This window comes from Copadichromis virginalis, linkage group LG20, assembly GCF_057382275.1.
Source record: "Copadichromis virginalis isolate Kocher_CV1m ecotype Utaka linkage group LG20, C_Virginalis_male_GT1.1, whole genome shotgun sequence".
NCBI classification, from domain to species: Eukaryota; Metazoa; Chordata; class Actinopteri; order Cichliformes; family Cichlidae; genus Copadichromis; species Copadichromis virginalis.
The window spans coordinates 8,813,345-8,840,834 of record NC_140637.1 but is presented as its reverse complement, the minus strand read 5'-3'; the positions used below and the strand labels follow the sequence as shown (position 1 = coordinate 8,840,834).

The 27,490-nt window shown below is 42.1% G+C and overlaps 2 protein-coding genes across 4 annotated transcripts in view; one reads left to right on the top strand and one right to left on the bottom strand.

The window, feature by feature from the left end:
* celsr3 (cadherin, EGF LAG seven-pass G-type receptor 3) overlaps positions 1 to 19,952 on the top strand; it is a 130,088-nt gene extending 110,136 nt beyond the window's left edge. For both annotated transcript variants that reach the window (XM_085443180.1, XM_085443179.1), the window contains 11 exons: positions 5,047 to 5,221; positions 6,589 to 6,701; positions 7,182 to 7,261; positions 7,697 to 7,823; positions 7,954 to 8,073; positions 9,200 to 9,297; positions 9,816 to 9,907; positions 10,080 to 10,253; positions 12,227 to 12,421; positions 14,559 to 15,621; positions 16,008 to 19,952. In XM_085443180.1, the coding sequence (XP_085299306.1) occupies positions 5,047 to 5,221; positions 6,589 to 6,701; positions 7,182 to 7,261; positions 7,697 to 7,823; positions 7,954 to 8,073; positions 9,200 to 9,297; positions 9,816 to 9,907; positions 10,080 to 10,253; positions 12,227 to 12,421; positions 14,559 to 15,621; positions 16,008 to 16,035 (2,265 nt within the window). In that variant the 3' untranslated portion in view covers positions 16,036 to 19,952. The remainder of the gene's footprint in view (positions 1 to 5,046; positions 5,222 to 6,588; positions 6,702 to 7,181; positions 7,262 to 7,696; positions 7,824 to 7,953; positions 8,074 to 9,199; positions 9,298 to 9,815; positions 9,908 to 10,079; positions 10,254 to 12,226; positions 12,422 to 14,558; positions 15,622 to 16,007) is intronic.
* On the bottom strand, positions 19,949 to 27,457 carry fsbp (fibrinogen silencer binding protein). 2 transcript variants are annotated; one of them, XM_085443187.1, is made up of 5 exons: positions 26,973 to 27,457; positions 22,662 to 22,705; positions 22,375 to 22,543; positions 20,975 to 21,019; positions 19,949 to 20,882 (listed from the first exon to the last, which is right to left on the bottom strand). In XM_085443187.1, exons 1-5 carry the CDS (start codon positions 27,175 to 27,177, stop codon positions 20,521 to 20,523), a joined length of 825 nt encoding a protein of 274 aa, XP_085299313.1. In that variant the 5' UTR covers positions 27,178 to 27,457; the 3' UTR covers positions 19,949 to 20,520. The 2 variants fall into 2 exon arrangements, with proteins under 2 accessions (XP_085299313.1, XP_085299314.1); XM_085443188.1 differs by lacking the exon at positions 20,975 to 21,019 and having other exon boundaries at positions 26,973 to 27,453.
* Positions 27,458 to 27,490: the final 33 nt, after the last annotated feature.

The window sequence follows — 27,490 nt, the reverse complement described above, 5'->3', positions numbered from 1 at the left end:
GTATTTTTTCTAAAAGTAGACTTGTTTGTATGTTTGTTTTGCCCATGAAGTATCGCACTGCATTGCAATAGTTCTTTTTGCATTGGACAGACAGAGATTCAACATCCATCTATTCTTACTGTATTTATTTTTTCCCAATTGATTGGAAATGGCCTTCTAACCCTTGCCAGACTGATGGGCAGCTAGAATCATTTCTCTAAAATCAATGCTGATGTCTTTGGCATTCAGGTGTTAGCACACAGTTGGATGCTCCAGACCAGACAAACTTCTGGTTTTATAGAGGTGCCTACACCTGCTGATGATCTATTAACCAAGTAATCAAGGAGCTGATTATTTCTACTGCATCTCAATGCATAAAACCTTAAACCTTAAGATCTTAAAGAGGTTGTACTTTGTTTTTGCCGTGGCTGTGGTGTATATCTAATTTCTAGCGACATTTAGATTTACAAGTTCATTCATCTTCAAATAGTATCTGGCAGTGGCCATGTTTTTTCTTAAACTGTTGCCAAAAACAATATCATAAGATGTTCACTCTTTGCAGTTTTGATGTCGACAGCTCTTCTTGCCTCCTAGTATTTTGTTTTTCTTCCTCTTTCTTATCCTCTGCTTGGGTGCTTCCTGTCGCTCTTCACTCTGTGCTTCTCTACATCACACTGTCCTCTTTCCTTTACGTTAAGTCCTCTATCTTTTTTCTCGTCCTCTGCCAATGTTTTTTTTTGACCACTATATCTCTCAGTTTTATTGCATCACACGTTTCTATATAAAGTGTGTTTAAAGAGCAGCGAGTCTTGTCGAGAGGGTACTCCAAATATGTGCTCACTCAGCATGAAATCCAATTAATTAATCTTTATCCCCCACATAGTCGGCAGTACTGCTCTTACAGTGCGACTGGTTACTTCTAGCAGAACAATATGTTCTCTAATTCATGTACTCCATGCTTGGGAGAGCATTTCAGCGCTTGCAGCGGTTGTGTGTTAGTTTTTATGCGCCTGTGCATATTTAGTCTTTCCATGCTTATGTGTGTGGCTCGTAGTGTTTGCTTTTTGTGTGTGTGTGGGAGTGTGAGATTCATCAGCTGGCTGTATTACTGCCAAGGCGGCTGCTTTTTCTGTGTCTTCTTTGGAAATTCTACTGCGCGTCTTTTAACCTCTGGGACTTAAATGTCTGCTCTCCTTAATTTTCAGAGTTCTGAGTTGTATTCATTATAGATTTCATAAGCAAATGGGCCAGTTCATCCATTATCATATATGATAATATGACAGTCATATTTTATATTAACTTCTTTGAGACAAACTTATTTTAATACATAAATGTTTGTCTAAATCATCATTTGTCAACCTACAATACTCACATGGCCTTTTTGGGGTACTTGTCTGTGTTGAGTGCAGATTGCAGTCACATTTCAGAAAATCTGAGCTTGTAGAAGCTCACATGTGCTCAAAAGATGGTTGCTCATTAAACTGAGGGTTCAGTGAACTTGAACAACTTTGCCAGAGGACATCAAAGAAAATCTGATGTCATTCTTTGCAGTTTAAACTGTAATCTAAAAGACTATGCAACAGCTCCGCTCTCCTCTGTTAAAAGTACAGAGCATCAGTGGTGGACCTGCCAGTTCTGGTATTTTATGGCAAATACCAGTTGGGCTCCATGGCGCTAGGCAGTAATAACTAGAGATGGACCGATCCGATATTACGTATCGGTATCGGTCCGATACTGACCTAAATTACTGGATCGGATATCGGAGAAAAATAAAAAATGTAATCCGATCCATTAAATATCACGAAAGCACCTCACAAAACTTGCAACACGCCGTAACTCGCCTCAGAACGTATGCATCACGTGATAGAGCAGCTGTGGCATGCAGGACCTGTCGGTGGTCTGGATAGCATGTGGAGCTTCGCTAGCAACCTGGCATTTCATCTCCGACAAAGTTATCCCCGAGAGAAGTAAAGCAAGTGTGTAAGTCCATCTCTGAATGTTTGTAAAGCATTCCCACGTTAAGCTTAACAAGCGACTGCCTCTCGCTCTCAGGCTGCTACTTCAATCGTGAAACTGCTTAAATGATCAGCTGATCGGCTTTTCTGTCGCGAGTCTGTCTCTCGTTTGTTTTTGGTCCACTTTGCGCCAGAAAGAGCAAACCAGCGGCTGAACAACAGCAGCACGTTTAAGCTTGATCAGCTGTTGTTAGAATTTATTTAATATTAATTTCTACACCAGGATCTTTTTTCTACGTAGCTGACGGCTGGTAACTGTGCAGGGGCGGATCTAGCAAAGTTTAGCCAGGGGGGCCGATAGGGCATTAACTGGGAAAAGGGGGCACAAAGACATACTTTTCTTTCTTATTCTCATTTAAAATGTCGAGCTTTTAATAAATAATTATCTGACACCCAAAGTTTTAATTTGATGTAAAATGAATAGAAGTCAATTACTGTACATAGTGACTATTAAGTCTAATATATATACCCTAGTAAGCTATAGTACTTTTTACTTTGGGAAGGTACCATCTGTGCAGTCTGCAATTTTGTTGAAGAAAGATGTTGAATCTATTTAATATTTCTTGAAAAATAATTGATTTCTGTGCATTTTTTTTTTACACTGCATCAAATTAAGGTTGATTACGTCGATTAAGCATCATGAGGTGGCGCGTGAGGGGTGGTTCCCTATTTTTTATTTATTTAATTTTGTTGTTGCTGGGAGTTGGAACCCTATTAGTTAGGTTGCTTAATATTTACGCTAAGTACTCTTTAAAATACCAGAATAGGGAGGATGGTGTAGGTCTAAGTTTATTAGATTGATCAGTATTGCTGAACTATGAAATATTTTTTTTTGTATACAGGTATAACAGAATAGCTTTAGTGTAGTTGTTGTTTTAAACTTGAGTATGAACTTATACAAAATGCAGCAAGATATTTAAAAAACAGTTTTGTTGATTAAAAAAACACTATATCGGATTCATATCGGTATCGGCAGATATCCAAATTTATGATATCGGTATCGGTATCGGACATAAAAAAGTGGTATCGTGCCATCTCTAGTAATAACTGATCCCTTCAGAGGGCAGTGGGCCCTCCGGCCACCACAATTAAGTCTGTTTCTGAGAGGTCATTCTGTAGAGCTCTGGCAGTGCTTATCCTGTTCCTCTTTACACAGAGGAGCAGATACTGGGGCTGCTGATGGGTTAAGGAAATTCAGTGGCCCTGTCCAGAGTTACCGCTAGCCTTTATGATCTCAAGACTGCGCTGGGAGACAAAGCAAACCTTCTGGCATTTATACTTATTGATCCATCCGCTTCCATCGTGGAGGAAAACTGACACTATCAGTCATGGATTGGCCTCCTCAAAGCTCGGACCTCAACATTATTAAAGCAGTGTGGGATCATTTTGACAGAGAATGCAATAAAAGGCAGCCAACATCCAAAGAAGAGCTTTGAATGTCTTCCATAAAGCCTGGAAAACTATTCCTGGAGACTACGTAAAGAAATTACAAGATGCCTAAGAATAAAGGTGATCAGACCAAATATTGACTTAAAAGCTTGTTAAAACTATACAAAATCTTTATTTGCCTCATGTACTATGTTTCGATTTATATTTGCACAGTAAATCACTGCATCTGCATCTACATTTGCACATTACTGCAGCTTGTCTTTGTGTATGTTAAGAACGCATTTGGCTACAAGGTCACGTACTGACACGCCTGTCAGGTTCCCACAGACATCTTATTTAGTTGTGCATTTTCAAGCTGTTTCCTGAGGCTGGTTTAGATTTTAAACAAACACCACTGCAGTTCTCTTAGACGAAGTTGACTTGCTTTTTCAAAGTGCTGTAATTCAGTGCCACTTGAGTTTGAATGGCATCGTCCTCATCTGGTCAAACAAATCAATTCAGACTAAAAGGCTGCAGAGTTCAAATAAACCACTTCAGCCATTCTTGAATGCAGCCTCAAGGTAATTTCACAGAAAGCCAAAATGTTAATGCTCTGCATTATTCATGGGGAAGCCAAGTATCGCTGCCAAACCAACCAACAGCATCTAACTAAAGATGGCTTTGAAGTTTATCTCCTGCCTTTACTGGGATTCATTCCTGATGATATGCAATCTAGACGAATGACCTCAGAAATGAGTCCTGTGGCAGACTACGTCATCTTTTCATTTATACAGTGTCCAAGTTATTGTCAGAAAAGCAAAGGCATAGATTAACCATCACCTGACACACCAGATGGTTTGTTTAACAGAACCATCTGAAAAGTCGTCCTTGGAAACTGTTTAGAAAAGGGTAGGCACGCACTTGGCAGGTATTTGGATTTGCCATCTGTCTATCACTGTCGATCATTGGCAGCCAATCAAAAGATTTGTTTTTGAACAAATAATCAATTCCCTCTGTTGTCACCATCAGCAAGGTGTATTTATTTCGGTCGAGCTAATTATTCCCCTTAAACAACAAATTTGCATTATTTTTGTTTTCTTGACGCATTTATTGTCGTAAATACATCATGTTTAAAAATAGCTGTTAAACTTCTACAATCACAATTAATATAAAGGCAACATTACCTGTTTGGGCATTATTTACCTTCCTTTGCAGATGGTGCACATTTTCGTAATCGTAATCATAATTAAAAGACTCTCTTGGGTGTTATTGGTAAAATTCAGCTCTTATAACATCCATTTACATTCTTTATTTTTTATGCTTTTCCTGGACGAATTGTAACATGCTGCCGTTATCGCTGTTCATTAGAAGCATTAGTAATTTAATCATGAACGGCTGTTATTTCATTGCTGACACCTGCTTTGCTGTAATAAAGACTCGTGGGTTGGTTGCCAAGACATCTGTATTTCAGCTGTCGCACAATCCTTGAAAGGATTATGTTTTTTTGTCTTTTCACTGCTAACGCATCTTTCCTGCCTTTCCCCCTTAGCCTACCCCTTTCATTCCTCGCTCTCTTGCCTCTTAATCGTTTTTTGTCACTTTCTTTCTGCTACCTATAATTTCCTGCTCCTCCCCTTTCCCTTTTTTTAATCACTCTTTTTAAAAAAAAAACCTCTCCCCTCAGTTCCTGTGTACGGTCGTCGCCATCCTGTTGCATTACTTCTTCATGTCCACGTTCGCCTGGATGTTCGTGGAAGGTCTTCATATCTACCGAATGCAAACAGAGCAACGCAACATCAACTATGGAGCCATGAGATTCTATTACGCCATTGGCTGGGGCGTTCCCGCCATTATCACAGGTAACACAGTCATGTAGACATGCAGGCACGCAGTCCTCGATATGGCCTAGGAACATGTTTGTGCAGCCATGTAAAAGCAGACAGTCACAACCCTGTTCTTGCCACAGCTGCACAATAATGATTTTCTTATATGAGCACAGGCACACACACACACATACATGCATAGTGAGTCTGGCTGTGTAGATAAGGTGTCCTATTGACATTTGGATTAAACAGGTTTCAGTGGTATTTTATAACAGAGACAGTAAAGCAGAGATACTAATGCAAGCAATTTCTGCCATGACACAGTTTAAGAAAGTCATATCTTTCTACTTTCTTCTCTATCCCCTTCACACACACGCACAAACACACACACACAAACACACACGCCTAGATTGGTAGTTTGCATCCAAGCTCATAACATACTGTCAGCTTCCCTTTATCTGTTGCTGTTTGTGTCACTGTCTGTCTCTCAAACCTACACACACACACACACACACACACACACACACACACACACACACACACACACACACACACACACACACACACACACGAATGGATGTGTCTCCCACCAGGTGTGTTTATCTGTCTTTGTTCGGGCTTCTTCTGTCTTTTCTTTTGCAATTTATTTCAAATATTCTTAATAGCCACCCCTGTCAAAGCATCGACAGTTTCGTCCAAACAAGGATACATGACTGATAAAGATATCACAGTTCAAGTCACAAATTTCCTACTAACCACATCTGGTGCTTATATGGAGCACTGGTGCCTCAGATTCTACACAGAATCTGTGCTGTAAGTGCGCACACGAAAGAAACTTCAGGTGAAACCGTTTTGGTGTATCCCTGCTCAACGTAAAGAAAAAGACTGTTAGCTTACAGCCTGATCTTCTCCTAACTCTGACAGTCAGTGAATTTTTGTTCGTGAACTTGATTCACATGATTCAACCAGAAGCTGAAAATCAGGGGGTGAAACATTTCTGCTCTGATTTGGAATAATGTGTCATATAGGTTATACGAAGTTAAATTAAAAAGAGAAATGATGGTTTGTGTCTTTGGCATTTAATCGTAGCAGCTTAGTGCTCAAAGTTCAGCAGAATTTAACATTTAAAATCGAAAGATCCAAAGATGTAATCGAATATTTAGAGCGTGCTTTCAGGAGCTAATTTTCTCTAAGTCCTTGATTTATAAATCTAAAAATATTCATTTAATAAAAGCTAAAAACATACCTAACATTCATAGAAGTGTTGTGGTGTTCCAATAATGCCCTGCAGTCACTGCCTATACTGTTTCCCTATCTTTGAGGCTGCTGTCTCTCTGTGAGTGACAGCAGAGGACATCACAGAGCTGATCTGTCTAATCTCACCGCACATCTGTTTGCTTTAGGCCTGGCAGTAGGTTTGGACCCAGAGGGTTATGGAAACCCAGACTTCTGTTGGATATCCATCTATGACAAACTAATCTGGAGCTTCGCTGGTCCCATCGGCATCGTCATACTGGTAAACATCTCTCTGTTTGTCTGACACATGGCAGTGAACTCTACATGCACACAGACTTAAATGATATGAATGAAATCTCAACCTGCACTTCCTCAAGCAAACATAGGTTTAAACCTAATTAACATTCACAAGTGGCAGCCCTCCAAATGGATTTTAGAAAGGCGACCCACTTGAGCCCAATCATTTCATTCAGGCCTTTCGAAACTTCACTTCAAGAAATTTGATGCAGTGCTTTAAAGTGAATAATTACAGCGTATTACAGTCAGTAATCAGTAGCACACCTGTGAATCCACTTTTTCTTTTTTTTTTTCTTTTTTATACTGTCAGAGACTTGAATGGCTTTGCTTTTATTAAACGTATCTTTTCCCTCCTATGTGACTAATTTATCCACATTGATTTTGTCCTAGTCGTTGCTAATGGCCTTAGTGGATTAGCTGAAATGCATTTAAATGTTTTGTGTATTGATCTTTCACTTTTCAGTTGAATGGGGGCATTTTCACCATTGTAGCCAAGATGTCGTGTAACCCATCTCAGAAGGAGACCAAGAAACTTCCTGTCATGTAAGTGTCTGCCTTGACACTGTTCTCACTTTAAAAAAGTGACCTTGAAGCCTACCTTCCAAAGTACAATCCTTTTCTTGTGTTTTGTGCTGTTTCAGGCTTCAAAGGGTCCTATATAAAATTCCTGAGTTTCTCTAAAGTAGTCTTTCAGATTTGAGCTGTATGATAAGAATCGCTCTGTAGTTCCTCCAGTGCTTCTACTGTCGTCCATTAGTGTGGTTTCTCTTTGCTGTCTCTATATTTCTCTGTTACCCTAATCATGATGACATATAGTGAAAACGTCATTATTGTGTTATAAATAAAGGTTTAGTGTGATATAATGCTGCAGTCGACTGGTGTATGCATCAGAGTGTATCACAGATTCATTCTGGCGAATCCAATTCTAATTTTTTTTCTCCTCCACTGCCCTCTTTGCTTCTGTCTGCCTCTCTGCAGCGCCACTATCCGCAATGCCTTCTTGCTGTTGCTGGTGGCCACCTCCACCTGGCTGTGTGGTCTGATGGCTGTAAATAACAGCATACTGGCTTTCTACTACATATTTGATGTCCTCTGCCTAGTACAGGTACGAACAAAGCATGATCAGATACACAACAAAGTGCGATCTCTACCTGTAGCTTTTGAATCTTGTTTGTCAGTCTGTGTGTTTTTGTTTTTGTGATTTTTATTTTATATCTCTTTATCATCTTTCCCAGGGTCTGTCAGTGATGCTAGTCTTCACCGTGTTCAACTCAGAAGTTCAGGAGGCATGGAGAGTCGCCTGTTTGGGTAAGAAGAGTCCTGGAGAAGATCCCCCAAGACCACCGCAGAGCACAGTAAGTCCAACATACATAAATATCCAGTTTGCGAGCATATCTATACTGCTACCGCTAAAGCTAAACACCTTTTTTCATTCGTTTCTTGAATTAGCCTGACTGTTGAATCATTAATATACTGCATTAGCAGAATGCATGCACAAAAGTATAGCAAAATGAAGATGAAAACTAATTTTTAAAAGAACTATGGTATCCAAAAGATTATTATCATTATTATTGCACAGTGATGACAAGCTAAGTGAATCTAAGATCATAATGCAAAGGCATAAATGTCCTAGCTGCGTGATCCTTAAAGCCGTTTACTAAGTTTTCTCCTGCTGCTGTGCCCATTACTAGACAGCACAATAGCCCTCCTGCCCTGAATTTCTCCTTCCCTCTATCCTTCCATCAATCTTTCCTGTCGTGTCTCTGTCCTCTCCAGCTGCCCTCGGGGTTCCTAGCTGACCCACATAAAACATTATACCAGCTAGTGGATCCCTGCCTGCTCTTTAGCCCGCTTTCGCAAAAGCACTGTGCAGTGCCGATTTAATGATGCTTTTATGCGTGTGTATGAAATGCTATCCTACTTTCACATCTTTCCTTACTTCCCATGTCTCGTGTGTGTGTGTATGTGTGTGTGTGTGTGTGTGTGCTTGTGTGTATGAATTCTCAGCCGTCAGCATCAGAATCTTTACTATCGCTTCTGTGTGTTTGAACTTTGTATATATATACATGTTCCATATTTCCTTTGAATCTCTGTCAGTGCAGTGAACCCCATACAGTTTGTTGCCAGTTTGTGTGCGTGAGATGTTGGTGTGTATGTGTGGGGAAGTTTACGTGTGTGCGCGTATGAGATGTGTTGTTTCCACCCTTTTAAACCCCATTTCCTCCAAAGCTCTTCCTCTCTATTACTGAGTCATATGGGCAAAATTCAAGACTATTATTATGTGCACTATGCTGTTTTTAGCACTGATGGATTATATGCATGGATGACCCCCTATTAGCGTCCTTTTGTGATTTATCAGCAGATAACAGAAGTCTTGTCACATCTCAGAGTCTTATGTTCCACATGCCTAGCCTCCTGGACACAGGTTGAAAGCTGGGAGCTATTTTTTAAAGCTTCTTGCGTGTGTTTTTGTGTGCTCAGGCACAGAACCCCTATCACAACCCTTCACTGTTGGAGCAGAGCGGGCTGCACCGCATCACACTGGGAACCTCCACCATCTCCTCCGTCAGCTCTGCCAGGTATCTGAACGCATGCACGCATGAATGGACACGTGTCACAGTTTTTACCAATATATTAAGGTAGATGTGCACATCGTGGTGGTTTAATGCCATAAAATATAACAACAATAAATTGATGCTTGAAAAACAAGGATAGTCTATCATTCAGATGGGATTCTGGCGGGTTTGTTGGGTCTGTGGTTTTTGGATAAAGTCGCCTTAGGGAGGAAATTCCCTCCCTGCATAAAACCCTGTTTTTCATTTTGTGGGTCAGTGGGGTAAAGATGAAGAAGATTAGACTGAACAATGTACTGTACTGCATGTAGAGCAACACTAATGTACCCTGAGAGTGGCTGTTAATGTCTTCATGGCTCAGTGATTGTCTGTCTTCATGCCATGTCTTGGCCTGTATGAAGCGTGCACACTAGTATTTGTGTTTGAAAGGACTCTCGCTTTTTTTCAAATATGTATCTGCCTGTTTCTGTGTGCTTCTATTGTTTGTGTGTGTTCGCCTAACTTCTCTTCTACTCCCCTGTTAGAGAAAACCTTTTGGCTCGTCAGACTCTGGAGCAAAACATCGTCCACACTGGTGCAACTGACCTGGATGTAGCCATGTTCCACAGAGACGGGGGTGAATATGCATAATGAGCAGACATGAATCTCTGAAAAACAAAGACTTTATCTCTGCCCATATTTAACTAAGGATCAAGAACATTTACTCAAGAATACCAACACATCAGCCCTATCCTTTTCCTCACTTTCTCACTCCCGCTTTATCGTCCCTTCTCCCTTTCTTTATCCAGGTGAAGATTCCGACTCAGACTCTGATCTCTCTATGGAGGAAGAGCGCAGTCTCTCCATTCCTTCTTCGGAAAGCGAGGACAACGTCCGTCTCCGTGGCCGCATCCAGCGGCGATTCAAGCGCTCCAATCACGGCGAGCGCCTGCTCACAGAGCCCGCCAACAACGGCACCAAAGGTAGATTTTCCGTGTTACCGAGTTTATATTAATTCTATTTTTGACATTTTTATTGTTTAAAGTCAGTAATGGAGAAGTGTCTCATTAGGAGTGCTTCATCACTGAAAGCCTAAGAGTTATGGGTCCCATCAAAATGTTCTGCAATGTCTGGATGTCTTTTGTTGGCACAAAACATTTAATTTGTTCACTTTTTTTTAAAGACTACTTTTAAATGTTCATCCTCGGTATGTTTGAAAGGTAATTAAAGTTTACAAAGAGCTTCTTTGCAGAGTAATAAAGCTTTAGTCAGGTTGAGTTCATAGCAATTACAAGAACACAGAGTCAGTATGCAGACTCAAGGCAACAGCAGATTACTATAACTTCAATAGAAACTTTTAAAACTGCTGCTGCAGCATAATTCAATTATCTGCAATATCACTGTCCTTTTATAGTGTGTATTATGTGTCCAACCAACACATATTAAACATATGGATTCTGCCGGTCTGTGAAATAGCATTTAAATCATTTGTATATTGTATATTTGTATATTGTGCGCTATGTGTAAGCAAGAATAGCATCCACCTCCAGGAAGAGGAAATGTCAATGCAGGCATACATTAATCAATACACTCCTTCTTGTGATACACAATGACAAGTTTATCATGCATAATATATGAGTTTACGCACGTCATAGTGTGTGATATAAATGTCACGCGAGTACAGTTTCCGTGAAATGTTTCACACTGAGAAAATGCCAAATATCTGCAAATCTATAAATCCATTTAACCAATCAATTCTTAGCTTCTTAAGCCGCTGGGGTCACACGAACTCTGTTCAGAGTCTAACCAGACCACAGCCATCGTTCAATAGAGGAAGGCAAGATCCAGATGGCTGTTACAGTCCGATCAATACATCAGTGCAGTCAAACTGGAGGGCCTGAAACATTTTGGCTTTTTACTGAAAGGTCACAGTCTGAATGCGTCCAGTTCTCTGTGACAAAGCATTAACCCCTGCATCTCCGCAGTGTTCGAGGACTGCACCGGGAATGTGTTCAGGACAACAATATGAATAGATTTTCTTGTTTTTTATAACCCGGTGCCGATGATCTTTTGTTTTATTCACAGTCACAGCAGGCTTGCTGATTTTAAAAGCCTGAAAAAGATTAAAGCATTTGATGTATCAATGATGCTTGCTCTCATGCATGTTACAGCTGGAGGGAATAATCATTATTTCATTTCTTTGTAGTTCTGACGATGGATTATTTAGGAAGTTAATCATTTAAGCAAAATGTAAAATATTCTTTGGTTAATAAGTTAAAAAGGAAATACATGAAGTTTTCACCTTTAGTTTAGAAAAGATTCATTTAAAAAGTAAATCTGAAATAAATTGATAAAACTTTACTTGCAGCCTAAATTCTTCATCCACACAACTTTTCACAATTATTAAATCCTTACCACTGATAATATCCTTTACAAAATGTGGGTCCAAATAACACAGATTGGTTTAAAGGGCTGACATTGATGATGTCACTCTGTCTCGTTCTCCTTAAATCAGCTTCTGCTGTGCATGCTAAAAACTCGAGTTCATGGGTCGTTTGCAGCGGCCTGAAAAATGTCCTTTTTGACACTTTTAATTAGCTCTGGCTTCTGATTTGATAATGAACATATGCTATTTTGTATGCTGACAACTGCTATTAGTTGCAGACATCTGTTTTTGTGTTCTTGGGGACGTGCATGAGGCAATAAAATGAAATTAAAAAGATGAGAATATGATCCATTAGAATATAGCTCTTTATGACTGTTTTGTATAGGCTATAATAAAAATAACAACTATTTTAGTGACGACTGCATTAATAGTGATTCAGACTACTTCCCAATAAGGTCTCCTTTGTTTTGTTACTGCTCACTACTTAATGATCAGACATAGATTTCCCTCATGAGGTGTCACTGATGTTAAGTTTGCCAGTAACCACAGAGAGTTTTCCGTGTATGACAGAGCTGGACGGCAACGACCTTTTATCCTATTGGCCAGCTTTGGAAGAGTGCGACGCACGCACTCTGCAGAAGTGGGGCTCAGAGCGCCCCCTGGGGGCAGATTACAGCAAGGACGCAGCAAATAACAACCAGCTAGACGCAGCGCTCACTAGTGGAGACGAGAACGGCCTCACCCAGCCACACAGGCACCGCAAAGGTGAGAGACACACGTGAACAACTAGACACAATCGGAAGGGTGCACATACACTTTGGATTGTGCCTTATTTTACTTTTATGTGTAAATTAAAGCTTTAGATACAGACTCATGCAAGGTACAAACAGCAAAATGGAAAACAGTGATGACTATTCTGAAACAATGAAACTCGTTCCCTCCGGGTACTCCGGCTTCCTCCCACCGTGACATGCAGTTTGTGGGGATAGGTTAATTGATTAGTCTAAATTGCCCATAGGTGTGAATGTGAGTGTGAATGGTTGTCTGTCTCTGTGTGTTAGCCCTGCTACAGACTGTCGACCTGTCCAGGGTGTACCCCTGTGACAGCTAGGATAGGCTCCAGCACCCCCCGCGACCCTGAAAAGGATAAGCGGAAGCGAATGGATGGATGGAACTTTAATGTGACGTTAACAGACTCTTGCTACTTTTATTTCTTCTTTTTTGTCATCATTATAAATATCTACTTGGTAAAAGTCATTGATTGTCAGACAGACTGTGCCTCTGCATATCAGTGCCTGGTCTGAGTATCCTAAATCTGTGATCTTCTTCATCCTGTTATCTAATGAGTGTCTCCAGATATCCTGTCTGAGTAATGCAGAATGGAACATTTTGCCAAGAGGGAGATGGAGGTGGTGTCAGCTGCATGAGCTGAACCAGCAAAGCATAATTTAAACCAAAGTTCAATAACAGAGAATTTATCTGCTGTTTGAGCAGTTTGTCTCATATATGGGTTGATTATCTCAGTTCATCTTCGGGGTGACCCAGAGACCCGTCACTCACTCAAATATTTATTTTATTTTGGACCGTACTTTAGCTTTTTTGTTCCTGTAGTGCTGTAAATGTACAACCTGATAGTTTTCTTGTTGTCATTTAGACTTTGATAACCACATGTGTATTACATACAGATGTTTTGTATCCTAACATAACATAGTCATTGTTGCATTCCTGTCAACTCGAAGCAGTTTGACCAGTCTCCTCTGTCTGCTGACATCGACAGGGCATTCTCTGTAAACCATAGTGATGGTTGTGTGGGGAAAATCCTAATAGATCAGCAGTTTCTGAAATACTTAGAACAACGAACACCATGAACAACCATGTTCAGAGTCACTTTCCTCATTCTGATTCTCAGTTTGAACTTTAGCAGGTCGGTTTGACCATGTCTACATGCCTGAATGCACGGGAGTTCTTGCCATTTGATTGGTTCGTTAGCGATTTGTGTTGACAAGCTGCCGAACAGGTGTACCCAACAAAGTGTCTATTGAGTGTATGAAATATAATATGCATACTCAGCATATAGTGCACACATAAAGTATATAACTGGCATGTGCACATGTAGAAATAAAGGCCCAATCAGATGCAAGTAAGAAAAAGAAAAGGTTGTAGCCTGAAAGCATGAGTGACATTTCAGGGAATGAAAATAGCCATATACCCAGTCATATACCGACAAATGAACACCCGCGTAGGCATGCAAAAATGGTTTAATGTGAGTAGTCCTGCTTTTTGGTAAATGTGATAGTTGTGTGACTCATTTTCTGCCTCTTTCTAAATGGCTTCTCTTCATCATTTGATTTCTTCCGCTTTTCTTCGCCTTCTTCTCTCATCATGAGACTTTTACAATGTAAATGCCTGTCCTTACATTGTAAGGCAGTTGGATTCTCTCAAAAGTCTTAAGCTTCATGTAATCACAGTCACTGGAAAAAACATTTTTACTAGTTTTACTATGTTGTTGCCAAACCACAGTCGAATTGAAACAGTCCAGCGTCCCACGATGGATTAGCAGCCAATAAGGTCACAGCTACGACATGTTTTAGGTGTCACGACAGACTGACAGTTGATCTAATCATCAACCCAGTATTTTTTGAAAATGAGCGCTCGTGAGCACCTGTTATGTGCAGATTTACTTAAGAAGACGAGGCTAAGACAGCTTGTATTTCTCTGAAAGCTCTCTTTGTATCCTCAGGTTTCCTGATTTGATTATTTTAAGCCAGTTATTGTGATAGATGGATGATTCATCCAGTAACCTAATGGAATCTAATCTCTTCTTCAGGTTTCTCCTTCTTCTCCATTTCTACCACTAACGCCTTCCTCTTTTTTTCTTGTGGTTTCATTTTCTTTGTCCCAGGAATCCTCAAGAACCGTCTTGGCTGTCCTCCCGCACTCCAGGGTCTTTCCAGTATGGGCCGGGTCCCCAGTGAGCTCAACTGGTACCGAACCTCTACTCTTGGCCACCGAGGTGTTCCTGCTGCCTCCTACGGTCGTATGTACTCTGCCACAGCTGGTGCCACTGGAGGCTCCGGCTCTCTCTCCCAGCCAGCTTCCCGCTACTCCTCTAGGGAGCACCTGGACTCGCTTGCACGGAGGCAGCTGTCCAGGGATCCACTCGGGAGACAGACGGTCGGAGGATCAAGAGACCGGTTGGACTGCCGGGGCTCCAGGGACAACTTGGATCTCTTACCCAGGAGGAGAGAGCTGGGGCTGGGGCCAGGGTCAATGTTAGGGACCCTGGATCACCAGCGAGTCTCATTATCCAGGGAGAACTTGACAGGATCAAGGGACAGACTGGACAACCTCCATGCTACTGGTTTCCACGGATCGAGGGAGGATGTGAGTGGAAACGGAGGGGCTGTCAGTGCCGGGATTGAGGGATACCTCGGCGGATCAAGGTTGCAGCTGAGCTCGCTGACTCGGCGACAGGCCTCATCCCGGGAGCACCTCGAAGAAGCTCTCGTGAGCAGTAGATCAAGGGAGCAACTTGACACCAATGGAATGGGAGCCCAGGCCCAGCCGTGTCGGGAGTGGCTCCGCACTCTGCCACCCCGCCAGCCTTCACACCCTGACCAGCCGCCCTCCTCTTCTCCTCCTCCCCCGATATCTGAGGAGCCTCAGCAGGAGCACCTACCTCCTTCAGCTCACGCCAGAGGACGACTGGACTCAGCTTCATGTAGGTTTCCTGGTCAGGTTGCCCCCCAGGTCGCAGGTTCAAATCCAAACCCCTTGGGTCGACAACCGTCCAGTGAACACCTGGATATTCTTTCCTCCATTTTAGCATCCTTCAATTCCTCTGTCCTCACTCCTCCCCCTGCTGCCCCAAACACTGGTCCAAACGGCTCCGTCCACGGACCCTCCCCATCCCCGTCCCAGTCTGCCACCTCCCATAGTATATCTGAAGTCTCCCCTGACTCGGAGTAAGTCCTTCTGAGTGGAAAATCCACCCTCAACCCACCCTCCTCCTGTCCTTTTCTCACATGCATCTTCTTCTCTTCCTCTTTTCTCCAGCATCTGTCATCTTGGACTTTTGACTTGTGCTATTCTAGTTTGTTTATCTCAGCCTTCCCCAACCCTTTCAGCAGGCTTCCTGCGTTCCAGCTTCTTTATCATCTCTTCCCATGTGTCTCAGTCTATTTTCTTCTGTTTTCCATCTCCCTCTTCTCTCCCTCTCTTTTTCTTTGTCCTTTTGCCTGCAAAGCCCATTTCCATTTTACTTCTGTAGTTTCACTGTGAACTTGAATTTACAATTAGTGAAGTGCTGTACAGACGTAGTGATGACTCATTTTTCTTTCCTTCACCTTAGAGCCAACAGAAGTGAGGGACAGTCTTGATGACAACCTCCGCATCCCTTAATGCATTTCTACAGTGCTGGGGTCACATTGGACATGTTCAAAGGTCGCGGATGGACCTGAAGCACCGGGACAACCTGGAACATTCGAGGACAGGGAAACAAAACCGAGACAGAGGAAACGCAGAGACACAAAGACGGACAAAACATCCAATGATAACACAGATTCAAGAGAAAGTCAGTGGGCGGCGTGTACTGTGTAAAGAGTTTTCGAGTGTCACCGCCTACGGCGAACGACGATGTTTCTGTGGACGATGAGTCAACCACCTCTACTACCTACAAACTCTTAAAGGCAAAAACACAAACTCCTCAGATTTCAAACAAACGAGATCCGTCAAAATGAGAAAAAAAAAAGAAACTGTAAATAACATTTTTATACATTTTGTATCTTTTTCATTGGAGATGAAGAAGAAATCTCTTGTGATGTTTCTTTTTTTTTTTTTAATGACTGTGCTCATGTGAGGTTGTGAGTGAGGTTGGTGTGAGTGCAGTCTTGGTCGTTGCTGAGGGGGGGGATCCCCCTCCCCACAAAAAGAAAAAAAAACTCCCCAAATTTCTCCCTAAAAAAGGTTTTCCCTAGAAACATTTCCTCACACGCATCAACTTTATGTATAGCGACAGGGGTCTGGCAATAGAATCGAATGAGATTATCGAAACCGCGAGATGTGGTTGGAGGGAAAATATCGAAGCAGGAGGAAGAAGTGATTGTAAATAGAAGGAGGAGTTATTTTAAGAGATTTGATGGAGCGAGATGATTGTGCAGAGAAAAAGCCTGAAGGTTTAAAGTTGGCGGCTCAGCAGTTAAAAAGCTCAGTCACAAGCGTCAATGCATCAGCTCTGTGCTGTATATGAATGTGACCTTGTCATCTATCTGTGTATCTTCATGCCTGGTGCTATCTGAACCAGACCATATCAGACGGCTGATATTACAAGACCATATCTGTAGCGTTCTGGAGACCTGGTGGGTGAAGGTTGATATCTCTGTCTGCCTCTCTGGATGAGGATGTATCGTGTAACAACCATTTAAATCCCCTCAAAGTTTTGTGCACTTTGATGCCTGCCTCGAGGGACGACACAGGAGCAGCCGAACCTCAAGACCATTCGTAAAAGCTTCTCCGCAAAACTAAACCAAAGGGACTTAAAATCTGTATGAAACCCTGATATTCTTCTATTTCCTCTGATGGAAATGACTCGTGCAGGGCGCGTTGTAGCTCGGTTTTGTTAAATCATGATCTTTTTCAGTAAGAAGTCTCAAATTAAAAGCTGTTTCTCTTCATGAGGCCATGATCAGCGCTACTACATAACCCGCATAACTGTTTGCCATTTTATTTTACCCGCGTAGTACATAAGCAAGCGGATTTTCATGTGGGAAGGGAGCGGATAAGAGTCATCGTAACACACTCAGATATTTGTGTGAAGACATGAAAGCAGCACTGTGGTATGTTCACAGCATGGTGCCAACCTGAATATTTAAATTGCTCCTTTATATTTGAGAAATTCAACAGAAAAGAAGCTCATGCTTCAGAAACAATCGAACACGAGCCCACAAAAAAAAAAAAACACGAAAACTGATTTTTATTTATTCAGATTCTCATTTAGATGGTTTCACAAAAAATGAGTTATCTTTCAAGATCCGTCAAAGCTTCTGCGGCAGATTGCAGAGGGGAGAGGAGATGTCAGCTGTGTCAGCGCTAAAAGCCTCTAAGTGGTTTCGAGATGCAGGTCTTTCCATCAGCAGCTGCACCTTTCTCGCAGCTGTCGGAGGAAGCCCAGAGTTCAGCCTTTAAGGTAACAACACATGGGCGTTTTCAGGAGTGGAGACGGGGACAGGGAGGCTTTTTTCTATAGGAAACTACAGCGGGTTGTAAAAACTGAAGGAAAATGGGAGTTCTGTGTTGCCAACATGTGTTGTCTGTGTCTTTGAGCAGAAAACAGCCAAAAGCCAATGCAAAAAGTAATAAAAAAAAAATAAGGCTAAGATATTGCATAACGGGAAAGATTTTTTTTTTTAAAAAAGATACCAAATCAGGCAAGGTTGCAAGAAGAACAAATTGGGTCAGGAAACATGACTGCAGAAATGTAGCCGCAGGGAGGAAGGCGTGGATGTTACTCATCACAGGGAGACAGAGAGAAAAAAAGACACGTGGATGGAAACGCTCGAAGTGGAAATAAACACACACCTTACAAATAAGTGCATATCTGCCTGCTCTGACCGCTGCTCTGCCGGTCCCGTGTCCCTGAGACGTGACAAGCACAACCTATTTGCGACAGTATTATTGCCAAAAAAGTCCCGAGTGCAGCGCAACACCACCCACCGGTCTGTTAGCCTGACAAATCCTATTTTCTTCTCCATCTATATTTTTCTTCAGCTGACCTTCAACTTTGAAAGACATGAGATTTACTTTATTTATTGATAATTTATTGACACTGTATTGGTTTCTTATTTTCGCCATCTGAATGAGAGGATGTTGAGGAAGCGCGTGTGTGTGTGCGCGTGTGTGTGCAAATGTTCTTGTTGTCATATGTAACATTTCCTGTCATCTGACTCTCACGGCTACAAATCCACAGATGAAAGGCAAGAAAAGAATCCGAACTTACACCTGGAATTCAAATCTGAAGAGTTTAGTCAGTATTCAAACTGGATCTGTTGTCTAATCTTAACTGGTAATCTATCCAATTAATTGACTACAGGTTTAACAGTAGTTCGGACCAATCCGAGCCACAGAAGCGAGGGCAGACAAACAAACAAGCAAAAACCACCAACAACAACAAAAGATGATTAGAGACAAAAGGAGAGGAACAGAGAGAGGTGGAGAGATGATGGGAGGTTGTATTTGTTAGCTTGTGTGTTCATTATTGGATGCCTTCTATCTTGCCGTCTGGATGGAAACAGCTGTCCCCCTGTTACCGCGGAAACAAGAGAAATGTTGGACATTAAAAAAGAAAAAAAAATGACTTATTCCTACAAGGCTCTGTGTTCTTTCTGATTATTCTTGTCTGGGAGACACAAAGAGCTTTGCTGTTTCATATTCATGCCAACAGACATTTTCAGGTGTAGAAAAAGTGAGCGGAGGAAAGATCCTGTGACAGGGTGACACGTTTTTCTCTAGAAGGCTCCTCTCCCTGACTTGCGTTGACTCTCAAAGTATTCTGTCACATTCAGAGACATCGGAGGAGGGCGGAGACGTTCAGCTCAAGAGACGGCGGGGATCAGCGGCGCATACATGCATCTTAAGATTTTAACCTACGCAGGGCTGAAGCAAAAACTCATCAGTGCTCTTATTAGATTATTAATGTTACCGCTTGGTCACAGCCAGGTTCATTAGGCACTGATGTGCAGTAGTAAAGCTAAAAATATTTGATCTAAAACGTTGGGATCCGAAGGGGGGAAATGGACATTTTTGGGAAATATGCTTCCTGCCAAAAGTTGGCTGTGAAGATCAATACCACTCTCTCCTGAGTGTCAGCTGGCATAAAGCAGAGGGAGAGCAGCCATTTTTCAAAGCGTTGCATTTTTCATCTATTCTCTAAGTGTTTGAACTGTACCGGGGGCCTTAACAGCATTCATCAAAAAGATAATGGCCTCTTTTGGTGTTTTTGACGATCGCTGAGTGCGCCTAATTATTTTGCTGAAGATACTCTTAAAGAGTTTTCTTTTTTAAACAGCACTGTGGTGATGGAACCCCTCCTACCACCACAGTCCCAGCAGAGAACTTTAAAAATGGCCAAAAGAATGTGGACACAAGGCAACCTGACCTTCTGTCCATGTACTCCAGTGTATTTGTAGGTAAGTGGTGTGACCCAATACTTTCCTCTATATGCTGCCTTACAACTCAATATTACAGACCTCTCATTTTCAGAAGAAGACGCACAACAATCACAGGTGTGCACATACGTCAGTGTGGTACCTGTTTCTCCCACTTATTTATTCACTTACACATTTGTTTACTTACATATCAAAAACAAAGTTAAAGCATGCACTAAAAAAGTCTGTTAAAAGATTGTCCTTTTAGGAATGTCATTTCGTCCCATGTGCGTGTCACCTGCGTACATTCTTCTTTTAAAATAACCTCGAACGAACTTTGACCTTTAAAAAAATTAAAATAAAAAATACACCATTAAGACGATCAATGAAAATTGATTTTTTCAATCCGGGGCTAGATTGTGATAGATGACGCATAAAACAGGGTTGTCATTACAAACCATTTCAACAAGGAGTATAAAGTGACTTACAGTTCTCCGTACTGTTGTGTCGTTTTTAAAGATTAGTTCAAAAACTGCTTAAAATGTTTCTCTATTAAGATGGAACTCACATTGCAGAGGGATTGGCTGCCGTGATTACAACAATTGTTGCTCAATGTGAAACTCTTCAGCAGCAATGTGTAACAAAAAACAAAAAGTAGTGTCATGGCGTATACACAAAACAATACAAGAATGACACTCCGAAAAATAGAAACATTTGAGCGTATCAGCCAGTCGGGTCAGACGTTTTCTCCGCTTCGTCGCCACTACTGGAGGAAGATGGCGGCACGTCCTCGCCCATCCTCTTTAGCTTGGCCTTGTAGTAGGCCTTCTTCATCCTGAAGGCTTTCTCCTTCTGCCGGGCTGCTCTCCTCTTCTCCCTCACCAGCTCCTGCTCCCACGCCAGCACCTTCATCCTATTCTCCCACTCCAGGATCTTCATCTGCTGCTGCTGCTCCAGAGCGTCCGATCTCTGCTGGTGCTCCAGTCTGGACAGGTCTACGGAGTCGTGCTGAGCTGGGCGGCGCCCGGCGTCTTCCGTCTTGCCGCCTGATGGTTGGAGATGCTGGCTGCTGAGCCTGGAGGTGCCTGAGAGGTCAAAGTTCAAAAGCTTCACTGTGGTTTGTACTAAAAAGCACGATCTGAGGTTTGCAAGGCAACTTTAGATTCACTTTTCTTACTTTCAAGGCTGTTTAACACCAGGAGCTGCAGTTTAGAGAATAAGGCTGAAATTTAAAAAAACAAAACACAATTTAATCCCAGTCAGATCTACCTGCGCCTTAATGCCAGAGCAAAGCTGATAAACCTATCGTCTTACAGTTTTAACCTGGACTATATTTTGAAAATCCTCAGATTTATTTAGGATAATAGTTTTTCCTTCTTGTGAGCCACTGTGCGATCTGATGCAGGCACAGCTGTGCTAACTGTTAGACTCAAAAAGCCCGAGTTGGCTCACCAAAGGTATACCTTGTCACAGGTAAACAAAGCAAACTAAATAAATACAGCAGGTTATAGTTTGTGTTAGATATAATATGTGTCACAGGGATTAGATGTGAAATGCTATGAATTACTTAGAAAAGTTTCTTAATAAAGTGGGTTAATGAAAACAAACTTGAACATGCTTTTGCAGTACAGCCACAGGTGTAAGCTGATGATTTATATATCCATGTGTGAGGTTGTCATACAGTGTCTGGGTCAATTCATAACTGTATCATCGATGGAAAATCTATTTAGAACTCTGCAAAGAAAAATTCTAATTTACTGACCTGAATGCTTCTTCTGCTAAATGCTCTTTTTCAATGCTAAAAAGTACTGTACTACATGTGATACCATCAGGAAAGACTGTCAGCATGAAACACACACAAACAGTAAAAACATCCCTGGATAGAAAAACGTAACCTGAAGAAAGATTTCTGAAGACTAGCTCGCCTATGAGAGTTCAGGCTGTGTTTGGTCACACCAAACAATGACTTTCAAGCTCGTCAGAACTGTATATACTTTACTTTTTGCCTCATATATTACATTTAAGTAATATATGACGAGTGGCTCAAGATTTTTGCACAGTACTGCAGGTTGTCAAAACATTCAATTTCAGCCACAAAAGGAGATAAATTAGAGGAAAAGCAGAGGAATGAACTAAACAGCTATTTAGTCTCATATTTATGATGCACAGTGAGCGTGTAACACCATGGTACACGGGCACTCCAAACAGCATACCCCCTGCTATTAATTGGGCTATCAATCTTCTTAATGACAGTAATTTATTTAGGTTGGTCACATGGGCTGCTTCTTCCCATTCACAATCTTCTAATAAGCATTCAACACTAAAGCCATCTCTGCAGCAAAACAGCTATAACTTATTGAAGTCTGTGTATAATTACGCCCTTTCCTCCTCACCCTTAGTAATGTTAACTGAGCCAATTATCTCCTTCAGCTCAAGGTTATTGTTTCTTAATTAAGAGTGGAGTATTAATCAAGTTAATAGTAGAATATCCCACTATTTGCCCACAGAAAGTTCCCTGCGCAAGGGTTTCCAAGCAACACATGCTCAAGCAGCTTGCAGGGTGTTATTTGTTGGTACCTGGTGCTGTAAAGTAGGCAGCAGGGAATGCCACATCCTGTAGCTCTGCATTGTGGGAGGTGGAGTTTGTAGAGGGGCTGTGGTGCAGATCTGACCACTCGTTGCCTGTTATTCTGTCCAAGGCGTCACGCTGGAGGCAGATGGCCACTTGCTCCTTGCTGTCCTCTGCCTAAGAAGGAGGCGAGCCATTTGGTGTTTCTGGGATTAATGTCTGAACCTAAGGTGTCATGAGCAGCTCCAGGTTTACCTCTTAAATAAAATGAAACCAAAACTTTAAAAGTAATTACCTGATTCACGCTGCCATTCACCTGTCCTGTCACCATCAAACAGCCTGATAATAAGGAAGAAAAAAAAAAAAAAAGGATAAGGAGACAACCAGGGAGGGACTGCAAGTATATGTCTATCAGAAAAATGAACAAAGAGCGCCTCCCTCTGGTGGACACAAGCACAACATCACCATAAAGCACCTTAATCATGATGGCCATCAAAAAAAGCAGAAATGATATCGGAGCTTCTGCAAAGCAAACCTAGAAAGTAAAAAAGTCCACAAAGTAAGTGCTGTCAGTAACCTGGTGGCAGGTTTACTAAATGGAATGAAGTGAAAAGCGTAAAACGTTTAACAAACTCTCAGGACTTCATTATACTATAAGACACTTTAAGTAACTGCTGGGTTAACTGAACATTTCTTGGTGTAGATGAGCAGTATCGTGCAAAAGGGGGACAGTCATAAAATGAGCACAGTCCTTTTAATCGCTCTGTAAACAGAGTGAAACAATATTATTACAATACTTCACTTGTGACTTGATATTTTTGTGATTTTTAACATTTTACTCATTATTCTGAGTATTGCAATAACATATATTGTGATTTATCACCGTTTTTCAACTGCAAATAATGTTGCAGTTACATGCAATGTACTTCGTATAAAGCAGTAATTAACTGTGACAAATCACTGAAAACCATATATGTGCTGCAGTCTACACAGAGAGGAATTCACATCTTATTAATATATCAGTGCTCAACAACCTTCCTGTTCTTTAGGACCAGAGTACAAGCAGCTGAGACAGAGAGCTGTACTCTGGGAATACTACGAATGAGAGGGCTGATTTCATATATCACCATCCAGAGACAACGTTAGCAGAGCAAACTTACACGAAATAAACTCTGACCCAAAAACCATCAAACACACTTTTCTTGACAAAGTTATCTCCTAATACAAAGCAAGCTCATGGCTCAGTCACATGAGTAAAAATAGAACAACAACCTTCTTACATCCACACACACAAAAAAATTACTTTTCACAGGTCAAAGAATACCATCACAAAGAATATTACCATATGGCCAGAGGGTGCCTCTCAGCAGCTGCAGGACTGTTTTGACAGGACTAACTGGGATATCTTTGAACATCAGGACTTGGAAATGTTCACAGACGGTGTCCTCTGCTATATAAAACACTGCATAGACACTGTTACAGCAGTCAAACGGATCCGGGCTTATCCCAACCAAAAGCCCTGGATGACCCGGGAGGTCAGGCAGCTGCTGAAGGAGAGGAACATTGCGTTCAGGTCTGGCAACAGGGATTACTACACCACAGCCCGATCCAACCTGAAGAGAGGCATCAGAGAGGCAAAGGGGGACTATAGGAGGAGGATCGAGGACCATTTGAAGAGTAATACCAGCCGGCAGGTGTGGCAAGGCATCCAGCACCTAACCAACTATAAGATCAATCTCGGAGCTGCGGACGGTGACCTGGAGCTGGCAGAGGAGCTGAATATCTTCTTTGCCCGCTTTGAGACCAGGGTACCGGAGGTATTGGAGCCACAGCAGCAACACGCCACCCATAGCAGCACCACCCTCACCCTGGAAGAGCACGAGGTGAGGCGCATGCTGCAGGCTGTTAACCCGAGGAAGGCGGCGGGTCCTGATGGTGTGCCAGGTCGAATATTGAGGGATTGTGCAGGACAGCTGGCTGGGATCTTCACCAGGATTTTCAACAAATCCCTCGCACAGGCGACTGTCCCACTCTGCCTGAAGTCCTCCACCATAGTCCCCTTGCCTAAGAAGCCCCACATCACCGGCCTGAATGACTACAGACCGGTGGCACTCACCCCAGTGGTAATGAAATGCTTTGAGAAGCTGGTCCGCAGACACATCACAGCAGCCCTGCCCCGCAGCCTGGATCCACACCAGTTTGCCTACAGAGCAAACCGATCCACGGAAGACGCTGTAGCCACAGCACTCCATGCTGCATTAACTCACCTGGAAGAGCATGGTAGCTATGTGCGGATGCTCTTCGTGGATTACTGCTCAGCTTTTAACACCATCCTTCCACACAAACTGGTGGCCAAGCTACAAGACCTGGGGCTTCCATACAGCACCTGCATGTGGATCAATAGCTTCCTCTCGGGCCGTAGACAGAGAGTCAGAGTTGGCCATCACACATCCTCAGCCCTGAGTCTCAGCACTGGCTCACCCCAGGGCTGTGTGCTCAGTCCACTGCTCTACTCTCTCTACACACACGACTGCACTCCTCGCCACCACAGCAACATCTTTGTGAAATTTGCAGATGACACCACAGTGGTGGGGCTCATTTCCAAGGGAGACGAGTCTATGTACAGAGACGAGGTGGAGCAGCTGACGTCATGGTGTAAGGCCAATAACCTCCTCCTCAACACTTCAAAAACCAAAGAACTCATAATAGACTTCAGAAGGAAAAAGGCAGAGATCCAACCACTATTCATAAATGGGGACTGTGTAGAAAGGGTGGCAAGCTTCCGCTTCCTGGGAGTCAATATAGAGGAGAACCTTTCCTGGAGTGTGAACACCTCCGAGCTGCTGAAAAAGGCCCAACAGAGACTGTACTTCCTGAGAATTCTCAGGAGGAATAACATCACACAGAGACTGCTGGTGTCCTTCTACAGAGCCACCATTGAGAGTGTTCTAACTTACTGCATATGCATCTGGTACACTAGCTGCACAGGGGCTCAGAGGAAAGCACTCCAAGGGATCATTAACACCGCCCAAAAGATCACTGGCTGCCCTCTCCCCACACTGGAAGTTCTACACAACGCCCACTGTTTTAAAAAGGCCCAAAACATCATAAAAGACACCTCACATCCTGGCCACTCCCTGTTCGAACTGTTGCCCTCAGGCAGACGGTACAGGGCAATCAGAGCAAGGACTAATAGACTCAAACACAGCTGTTATCCAACTGCAATAACACATCTGAATACTACAAAAAAATGTCCATCACGCCACTCTTGTGTTAATCTATGCACGGTCTGAAGCATGTGTGTGGGAATGTATGTGAATGTTTTACTGTTATATCTTATTAGTATTTTAAGTATTCTATCTATTTTATTTATTGAATTTTATTGTTTTATTTATATTTTGATATTGCTAGGGATGATGCAATGATTGGGGACCATTCTTAATTTCGTTGTTCTCATGACAATGACAATAAAGTTTCTGATTCTGATTCTGATTCAAATAACAGGAGGCATCCTTTCCGCAATAAGTCGCAGTCTGACTTAGACCAACTGCAATCATTCTCAGACTGACTGTCAAATCTGAAGGTTTGCAAAATAACTTGTCTAATTTATGAAGGCGGACAGATCACCAACATGTGACCATCAGTCTGAACGAGTCTGTGTCAGTGAGCATGACTTGAGGGGACTTGAATCAACAGGCTGCTAGCTGGTTGTACTTTAGTTACATTCCTATAGAACATGAAGGCTAATATCATATTAGAAAATGTGAAAAATCCCAATAATATTATATCGTGGTGTGTCTGATGATTCCCACTTCTCACTATTAAACACACTTTTCATGCCTGTGCTCCCAGGTTATTTAATTACATCAAAGACATAACAACAACAATAATTATTATTTTTCATTTAATAAAAAAAATTATATAATGCTAAAGAGCGTTAAAAGAAAGAGAAAAACCCGGAAAAACAAACAAACCTTTAAGTTACCCGGATTTGTTTTACAGGGTCAGTAAACGAATGAATGAGATATTGGGTGTTCCAACTTTCTGTTAAACAAACAAACATCATTACAGTCTTAATGAATTACCCTAATTAAATCCATTGCTTAACCCCTTGAACTACGCAGTAGACCAAACTAATGCACCTTATATTCATTGTATGTTAAAAATGTATTTAATGAGCCATAATTTAATAATAATGGAAACATAGTTGCTATCCCAGGAGGAAGTCTTATTACTTCAGCGGACTCTGAATGCTGGCTGCTGCTCCTTGCTGTTGTTTTTAGGCTATAATGACACGGGATATAGAAACCTTAAATCAAAGACATAACAGACACCATATAAATCAACTCTGAAATTGCATAAACTGTACAGCTGTGCTCGGTAATGTCCTGATGACCACTCGTCCTGGGACAGATGTTTTTACACTCCTGTCTAGACTGGTGTAGCCACACGCACACACACCAACGATAACACCACATCACGATTAAACCATCTTAACAAACAGCGATGAAGCAGTTATCACACCAAGATCTCGTGAATTCTCTTATCAGATTTCTGTCATTCCTTTCAAGATGTTCTCCAGTCTGAAAAACTGGAAGTGACCCACCTTCCAGCAGCTTGCGGACCGCTGCTTTGTGGCCAGCTCCCCCTGCGTGGCTGGTAAGGGCAGCCTCGCCCATCGTCTGAAGTTTGATTGATTTGCAACAGGCCCTGCATCGGGCAAAATGAATGTCCTGGACGTCCTTAACCAGCCAGTCCTTGTAAACATCCTTTGCGAGCCAGGAATCTTGGAATTTACATTTGCCAGGCATAGCTAGCTCTAAAAGTTAGCTGGACCGCTACCTCCCAGCCTGGAGCAACCTCTTACCTTATGTACTGCCTCGTGATGCGTTCACGTGTTCTGCGAGGATTTGAAGACACATTTACGCTGTTGCGCATGTATCTTTTGGCATTAGGTTACAAAATATCGTGAAAACGTTATAATTTAAACGCTGAGATAATTAACATGACTTTCCAGTTATGTACCCCAAATCCCACCGAAGTAGGCAACGCAGTAGAATCAGAGTGTCTGAATTTCATCACTACAGGTGCAGCTGTGGAATTAAAATGATAAAATGAAGCGCT

Bases quoted from the DNA above. Each gene is read 5' to 3' on its own strand.
- fsbp (XM_085443187.1), bottom strand. From the start codon at position 27,177: ATGCCTGGCAAATGTAAATTCCAAGATTCCTGGCTCGCAAAGGATGTT. The intron at 22,544-22,661 runs GTAATTACTTTT...CCTCCTTCTTAG, and splicing joins TGAATGGCAGCGTGAATCAG to GCAGAGGACAGCAAGGAGCA. The intron at 20,883-20,974 runs GTAAGAAAAGTG...TTGACCTCTCAG, and splicing joins GGTGTTAAACAGCCTTGAAA to GCACCTCCAGGCTCAGCAGC.